General features: G+C 48.6%; 1 protein-coding gene across 1 annotated transcript; it reads right to left on the bottom strand.

Moving 5' to 3' along the window:
- Window positions 1-287: 287 nt before the first annotated feature.
- On the bottom strand, window positions 288-8,099 carry GM2A (ganglioside GM2 activator). Its single transcript, XM_019734419.3, has 4 exons — window positions 7,687-8,099; window positions 2,298-2,450; window positions 1,206-1,388; window positions 288-860 (listed from the first exon to the last, which is right to left on the bottom strand). The coding sequence occupies exons 1-4, from the start codon at window positions 7,771-7,773 to the stop codon at window positions 684-686; spliced, it is 600 nt and encodes a 199-aa protein (XP_019589978.3). The 5' UTR covers window positions 7,774-8,099; the 3' UTR covers window positions 288-683.
- Window positions 8,100-8,547: the final 448 nt, after the last annotated feature.

Here is an 8,547-nt window from a genome sequence, read left to right as displayed (position 1 = left end):
TCTCGTGCTTGGCCCTACAGGCAGGCACTTGCGTTTGTAAACTGTCTTAAACACAGAGAACATTCTTAAATCTCTCTCCCAGTGAAGCCCCCACCCCCACCACCACCACCACCACGTGCCCTGCCTCTCCAGGAAGATACACTATGCACCACTGTTAACTGGGCAAATCTAGAAAAGAATACTAAAGTAATCATAGACGTTAATGGAGGAATAGACTTAGAACAGACTATGTCAGGCCCTTCATTGTAAGACAGGGTTGGAATAAAATGAAAACTGTTAATACACTGTTTTTTTGTTAAAAAGAAAAAAAATTTAATGAAAAAATCATAAAGTTACTTCAGGAGAGCAAGACGGAGTCAACCTGAACTTGGGCTCACAGTACATGTAGGTCCTACCCCTGACGGTACGGAAAATGAGTTAAGCGGTTAGAAAGAAAGCCCTGGGGGTGAGGAGGAAAATGAAGCGGCCGGCCCAGCAGATGTCCAGGGCTATCGAGAACCGCCAAGCTCGTGCTCCCTTAGGTTAGGGCTGCTTGCCCACACCTCAAATGGAGGTGGCACAAAAAGATTTTCAGCAAGGGTAGGGGCATCACAGTAGAAAGGGGCCTGAAGGGGGACAGGGAATCAGAATTTGGCCTTGGCAAATGCAAGACAGAGGAAGAGGGATGCCTTCCTCACACCGCTTCATTCTGCTGTAGCTGGTGGCGCATTTTTTGCTAGAGAGACATCGATCTTGAAACAGCCCAGACGTTTCTCGCCGCTGCTTAGGATGTTCTGGATGCGGTAGTTTCCGGTACTGACCCAGCCGGGCAGGTCCAGCGGGGGCAGGGTGATAACACTCTTGGGCAGGGAGTATGTGCCCTGTGGGAAAGCCAGTGGATCACAGGTCAGTGGGAGTCTACTGATGGGACCCTCCTCCCATTCGCCTAAGGGCCACAGGACATTAGAGATTGCCATAGCACTGTAGAGCATGGAATGTTATAGCTAAAGGGCACTGAAGGTCACATCGAAGTTCAAGCCTCCCATTTCACAGATGAATAAACTGAGCCCCCCCCCAAGGCTAAGCAATTCAGCATAGATCACACCAATTTACATCCTTCCATAGACATCCAGATATGCAGGAGGAAAACCCAAGGACCTTCCCTCTAAACCCCATGCCTTTACTCCAGCCATGGAGGATAATGCTCTCCTTTCCTAAGCACTTACTTCTTTGAAGGGACAGTGGCAGGGAAGGCCATAGGAGTGCAGGGGCTCTGGGCAGGATTCTCCAGGGGGAACGTAAGTGTCAAATACATTGCACATATCTTCATAGGTACAGCTACCAAATTGTTCCATACACGGGACTTTGACCCAGAAGCCAGCCATTTCTTTCTGCATAGTTACTTCCATCTGGTGAGAAAGAATTTGAGAAAGTGTAAATTCCAAGGCAAACATACCAGCTCCTCTGCCTCTTTAAAAGGTCAGAATTTTATTTCAACCACAGAATTTTTAATTGGTTAGGGTCTTGGAGATATTCTGATCCAAAAATGGCAATACTGTGGCACGTGTCCAATTTTGTCCTTTCCTGTACCCTTGGCAGACATTAATAATCAAATGTGATTTGTTTCTCCCCTTCACAGAACCACAGTCTTAGAATTCTTTAGGGAGTCAATACCCATTGGTTATATAAATAGCTAGCAATGACTATGTCGTGAGGAGTTAGTTTACAGGAGTCCATTTACACATATGATTATTTTCACGTATATCCATTAAAAATGAATATGTATGTTACGTGCGCTTGGGATGGGGGAACATTCCAAACACTAGCATTTCAAAATCTTCAAAGTGCTTAGTCCTTATCACTAGGGAGTGAGACTTCAGGTTAATTTCTTTTATTTTTCCCCTCATTTTGACCATTTTTGCATTTTCTAAAGTTGACTACCTATCTCTTGCTGATTGATATGTCTGTTTTATAATGAATAATGTCAATGCTACCAAAACCAAATTGCCTGAGCGGAGCTGTCAGACAACAGTGAGCATCCTGTTCGGGAGTCTGGAGCACTCCCTGCCAGGGGCGAGGAGATCAGTCATTTGCGTCCTCAGTAAGAAGTTGTTGGGCTGACATCAGATTCCTTCCAATCCTATGACACTGTGATCCATTTGAACCTGAGGACCCTTCTACCAACCCATCCCTCCTTTGCTGCTCTGAGATGCCAGTTCTTTACAGTTCCCTGAGCGTACGTCCCTCAGGGCCTCTGCCAGCTGGCCCAGGGCTCCTTCCCTCCGGCCCCTCACCAGTGCCACCCACCCCGGACTCACCTTCAGAGGAGCACTGACGGGGATGCTCGACTGCGTCTCAACACTGATAGTCACATTTCCAGGCTGTACAATGGGGTGCGGCTCCACAGTCAGGCTTTTGATCAGCACAGGGTCCTTGCCCTCATCGCAGTTCTCCCAGGAAAAGCTACTGAACTGAAGTGGCAACGGATAATCATGGCAGCGAGAAAAGAGAAAAGTTGACCAAAGGAACTCTCACACATCAAAAGAATCAACAGAGACAGTGTGAGGTTGGGCGAGGTACCTACCCTCTCTGAGCTTCATCTGTAAACCTGAGATAAAACACTGTCTTACTCATTTCATAGGCAGGACTACAGTAAAAGACTCAAAAGACATAATCTCCCAAAAGTGTGCTGAACTATAAAGCACAATATACCGGACCTTGAGCTTGCAGACAGGAGACTGACCATGTCTGCCTCTGGTGGGAGCTTTCCCGATCTCCTGCCTCCCTGCTCCCCTCCCCTCTCCAGTCAGTCTTGGGATTTCCTTAGAGGGAAACTCCTGGAGGATTCCCCTTTGCAGCCATGCCCAGGACCTTATTCCCATCACACACCCCACTCCTTCCACCCCAATTCAGAGCCAGGAACAACAGGAAACACAAAACACAGTGGGAAACATAACATGCAAAACCCCACCCTCAAGGGGTGGACAATTAACCCAAGGGACTAGCACACACACAAAAAGATCCCCGGTGAGCCACTTGTTGATAAACCACCCCCACTGAATGAACTTGCCCAATCCTAACTAGTGCTTTCTTCCTCCCATCCCATTGCTCGTGCCCTGTCCCCACCTGAGCCACCCTCCTCCCCTCTGCTGAGTCACTTCTCACCCCGAGGTCTCCTGATTCCACCATCTTGTCCAGCTACACATGACCACTGACTCCATGCTCCCACGAGACCCTGTCTGCTTGTCTGTGATCAAACTTCCTATACTGTGCAGACTGCCCACCCGCTCACACCTTTCCCAGCCCCCTAAGGCCACCTGTGAGACACAGCACAGCCACCATGCACATCCCAACTTAAAAGGAAAACCTACCAGTCCCACACTCCCAAGCTGGTCACAGGGATCATGCATCAACACACCCACAGCCAACTAGGCCAAAAGGGAACACCTAACCCAAGCTGCTTAGCTGACAGATTCTCTCTGCCTCTGATTTGGGAATTGAGATAGAGGCAAAACCACTCAGGGGACATTGGGGTTTGCATTGTCATTGGGTCATAGCTTTGGGATGGGGCTAGAACTCCTAGACCCATGACCAAGACAAAGGGAAAAGAACTAAGGGCTCTGCTAGGCTATGGAAAAAAGAACAGATGGAGTCACCTCCCCCCCTCCCTACCCTATCTAAATAGGCAGTGAAGGGCATGGCTTTGGCATGAGATACGGTGTCATCAAGGCTTTAGTCAACAGACGTGGGTTGAAATCATAGCCCAGCCACCACATCATGTGATTATATAGGACAGTTTACTCTTTGGAGCCCCAATTGCCACAACTTGTAAATGAAGGCTTTTATCCTTGCCTCTCAGGGCGGTTGTGAGGGTGACAGCATGAATGGAAAGCTCAACACAATGCCAGGCCCAAAGCATGGGCTGACTCACTAAATGAACAGCCATCAGACATCCCATCCTCCACTTCTTGTCACCAGTTCCGTGAGATTCCTGTGTACCTGGAAAAAACTTACCTTTACCTGAGCTTCTTGGAATGAGTTTCTGTCCCTTGGAATGAAACATTGTGCCATGACTAAGAAAGGCAGGACAGGGTCCAATTCATCCCTATATTCCCTAGGGCCCCTTACACAGGAGTCAATAAATGCATCCTTTAACATTCATTCCACAAATATTTATGGAGCAATGATCACAGGCCCTGGGATAAGTGCTGTGTTAACAGTGGAAAACAGTTAGAAATGTTCCTGCCCTGTCTTGAGGTGCTTACAGTCTCATGTAAATACATATCACCCACTATGATTTCTAAGTGCCATAGGGAAACAAAAAGGAAGACTGAGAGTAACACAGAAGTCCAGTATTAAATAGGATGGTGAGGAAGTGATACTTAAGCTGACTCCTGCAGGATGAGGAGTCAGCCCTGTAAGTACCACGAGAAGGAGGGAACACACACAAAGGCCGTGTGGTAGGAAGCAGCTTAGCTGCTCTGGCACTACAAGGCCAGTGTGTTAGATGCAGTGGACAAGCTGCCCAGATGAGCTTGGAGGGGTGGCAAGGTCACTTCATGCAGGGCCTTGTCAGGAGGCTGGATTTTCTGTAAGTGCAATGGAACCCCATTGCAGGAGAGTGCCACACTCTGGTTTATGGCTGAGAACAGCTTGGAGCAGAACAGGTAGAAGTGGGGAGACCAATGAGGAGGCGACCATCAAATAAGAGTGCCTGGAATTAAGAGGTGGGCTGGAGGGTAGGTCGGAGGACTAGCCATTTTGGGGGGCTACCTTCACAGATTCTAAGGGAGCCTCATTCATACTGAGGAATGATTCCAGGCTGGAGGAAGCATCCAGAGTGCCCTGTTGGAACTGAAGAATCCCCTCCCCTCTCCAAAGCTCCCCCTCCCCCCAGGCCCTGGGGGAGACGTAACAGGTTGTTTCCCAATGCATGACCAGAGGCTTCTGTGGCAATCAATTCTGCACCCGGAAAAGGAGGTATAGATTAGCAATGTCTGCTAAGGACCAAGCCTGGCACCAGATACTTGCTATCCCAACATGCAAGAAATGGCAACATCGGGCAACATAGTGCAGAGGGGAAAGGCACAGTTCTGGAGCCAGAAATATGGGTACAAATCACAGACCTGGGTTCAAATCAGACCTCAGCTGATCTCACTAGCTGAGACCATGGCTAAGTAAACCGCTTTGAAGTTCAGTTTACTCGTCTATCAAATGAGCATAATTTTATCTTCTCACAGGGCTACTGTGTGAGGGAGAAGTTTGTACCATGTTTCCTCAAAAAGAAGACCTAGCCAGACCATCAGCTCTAATGCCTCTTTTGGAGCAAAAATTAATATAAGACCCGGTATTATATTATATTATATTATATTATATTATATTATATTATATTATATTAGACCCGGTATTGTATTATGTTATATTGTATTGTATTGTATTGTATTGTATTGTATTGTATTGTATTGTATTGTATTGTATTGTATTGTATTATATTATACTATACTATACTATACTATACTATACTATACTATACTATATTACATTACATAAGACCCGGTCTTATATTATATTAAAATAAGACCGGGTCTTATATTAATTTTTGCTCCAAAAGACACATTAGAGCTGATGATCTGGCTAGGTCTGATTTTCGGGGAAACAGTATACGGAAAGTATAGGTCACAACTCCTATAAACTGTCAAGCCCATGAAAACATTCACCTGAAAAACTGTCACAGACCAGAGGAGACTGGGGAGACAATGACAACAAATGCAATGTGATACCTGGATTGGATCCTGAAACAGAAAGAGGCCATTCCTGGAAAAACTGGTCAAATCCCTAAAGTCTAGTGTCGCATTAATGGTAATGTACCAATGCTGGTTTTCCAGTTTTGACATGTGCACCTGGTACATAAGATGTTAACTTTCGAGGACATTGGGTGAGGCGTATATGGGATCTCGGTACTATCAGTGTAACTTCTCTGTAAATCTAAAATTACTTCTCCAAGAAAGTTTATTAGGAAAAAGGCACATGACCTAACACATAGCACATAGGATGTACACAATACATGGCAGTCATGATACTGTCTCAGAGTCTGTATGTCCAGCACAAGGTTAGACATTCTCCCCCATTCTCTAATCCTTACCACAGCCCGGCATCCTGAAACTGGTTAATACAAGAAGAGGAACTGGAACTCAGGGTTCTGGATGCTCAAACACCCCCTTCACCCCAAAGCCTTCCTCTGGCCCATGATCTCAGGGACAGGGCTTTGAACCACATGAATACAGAGAAGAGCTGGATGCTAACAGAGAAGGATCGAAACTGCCACTTGCTGTGTAATTTTGGGTGAGTACCCTGTCCTCCACTATGGGCCTGAGTGAAGTGGGGGAACTCTATGATATCTCAAGGCCTCTCCAAAGCTGCCAACCTAAGACCCTCTGGAATGGTCTGGAATGGCATCCATAGCCAAGACATATAGGAAGGAGAATGGGGCTGTAGGGCAAGCTTGAGTCTTAGCCGAACTCCACCTCATAGTGGTCACACCTGGAGACAAGAGAAACATTCTCAACCCACACTCAGGGACAAATTGAATCCTCTGGAAAAATAAAGCCAAAGGCCCTGGCTTCTTCATTCAATAGATAAAACAGACTCCTTGTCCCAAAGGCAGGGTAAGGCTGAGCCCACTGGCTAATGTCACACTTTGTTTAAGATTTTAGAGCTTTCCCATCCATGAAAGCGTTTCCCTTCACCCACAACCCACAAGAAATGCAGGTTGGCTACATCATGCCCATTTTATAGATGAAGAGACTAGGATTCAGGGAACCCACAGGCCATGCCCATGGATTAGAGACAGAGACGGGATCAGCAGCCAAGCCTCCCAGCTCTGTCCTATTCCAGTTCCCTTGATACCACACTGTTCCTCACAGACAAATATTTCCAAGGTGGTTGGTCTCTGAATGACAGAACTTCCCTGTCCCAAGGCTCTGGAGCTTGCTGAGTGAGAAGTAAACGGGCAAGCTTGGAGGCCAGAGCCTCTCCATGGCTCACGACCAGGAGCAGGGCTGGATCTCTGTCACCAGAGGAACAAGTCTGGACCTTCTGGCTTGGATGGCCTTTCAAACCCACCCACCCATCAGGACAGGCCAAGCCACGGAGAAGTACAGAGAAGGGATGGGTGCCAGGCCTTTGCAAGGGGTGGAAGTGGTGGGCAGGTAAACAGTGCCTTAGTCTTCCAATTCTGCAAAATTTCACGCAGACGTTTGGAAAGAGGGCAGGAGAGTACATGAGTGAGGTTAAACCTTCCAAACAAGTCTGGAGCCGAATAAGGTCTTATAGACCACCCTCACTGTACAGAGGGGCGAAGGGATTCAGAATAGACTTCCCCAAGATGTGCCACTTTGGCACATTTCCTACATACTTATGTAACTACATTTTGTTATTTTCTCTTGTCCATCATGTCAATTTGATTATTAGGCCAACTGACAGCACCTAGAAGGCAGAGGAAAGCTTCTTCCTCCCCTACATGGAGAAACAACCGGGAGAAAGGAAAAGACCCACTGAGAGTCCCAAGTTAGTGACTTGGGAGGCGCTGCTGCTGCAGAGAAGGAATTCTAGAGACCGGAGAAGCCACCCCTCATATCCCATCATGACCCGCACGCCCTCAGCTGGGCCAAGATGCTGGAAGCAGCCTCCTGACAGAGCGGCACTTACCTGGTCCAGTAAGACCTTCGCAAAGGCCTCAGGGCCAGCCAGAAGCAAGCCTAGGGCGATCAGGAGCGGAGCCCGCATCAGGGGCATCACTGCAGAAGGTAGGTCTGCGCGAAGATAATGACAAAGTCAGGGGCCAGCAGCGGCGCCTTTAAAAGCCTGTCTGCGTTGGTTGTGTAAAGCTGTGCATTGTTATACAAGGCTGAGCTCGGCCACTATCAGATTCGCCCCGCCGCGTCGGGATCTGGGATTTCAAAGCCGAGAATCGCTATAGATCTCTCTTCTGTAAGCCCCTCCCACCAGCGTGGGCGTCAAACCCCCACGTTCTGGGGTCGAAGGCTGAGAGGGGAGAGAAAAGGAGCCGGGCTGAGGGCTAAAGAAGGTGGCCGGGAGGGAGGGGAGGAACTGAGCGCGAGGGAGGGGCGGGGCCGGAGCGCGAGAGAGGGGCGGGGCCAGAACGCGAGAGAGGGGCGGGGCCGGAACGCGAGGGAGGGGCGGGGCCGGTGCGCGAGAGAGGGGCGGGGCCGGAACGCGAGGGAGGGGCGGGGCCGGAGCGCGAGAGAGGGGCGGGGCCGGAACGCGAGAGAGGGGCGGGGCCGGAACGCGAGAGAGGGGCGGGGCCGGAACGCGAGGGAGAGGCGGGGCCGGAGCACGAGAGAGGGGCGGAGTTGTCGTTTATGAACTCACGCTGTGATGGTCACCGCTGGAAGGACATTTCTGTTTTCACATCCGAGTCCTTGACAGAAATGTCACTCTTCCTGTCGATATTTTGCGTCTCCATACTGGTGTTGCGAATCACTATGTTTTTAAATAATTCTTCTAATCCTAATGAAAATCACATTTAGTGTGTGTTTTAATGCGGGC

Source organism: Rhinolophus sinicus, chromosome 5, assembly GCF_057876585.1.
Source record: "Rhinolophus sinicus isolate RSI-liver-muscle chromosome 5, RSI-T2T, whole genome shotgun sequence".
Lineage (NCBI taxonomy): Eukaryota > Metazoa > Chordata > Mammalia > Chiroptera > Rhinolophidae > Rhinolophus > Rhinolophus sinicus.
This window is presented reverse-complemented; position numbering and strand designations above follow the sequence as displayed.

What these genes read in the sequence shown, in the direction of transcription:
- GM2A (XM_019734419.3), bottom strand. Translation starts at nt 7,773, where the DNA reads ATGCCCCTGATGCGGGCTCCGCTCCTGATCGCCCTAGGCTTGCTTCTG. An exon ending in CGAAGGTCTTACTGGACCAG is followed by an intron (nt 2,451 to 7,686) that starts GTAAGTGCCGCT and finishes TTGCCACTTCAG; the next exon opens with TTCAGTAGCTTTTCCTGGGA. An exon ending in CCGTCAGTGCTCCTCTGAAG is followed by an intron (nt 1,389 to 2,297) that starts GTGAGTCCGGGG and finishes CTTTCTCACCAG; the next exon opens with ATGGAAGTAACTATGCAGAA.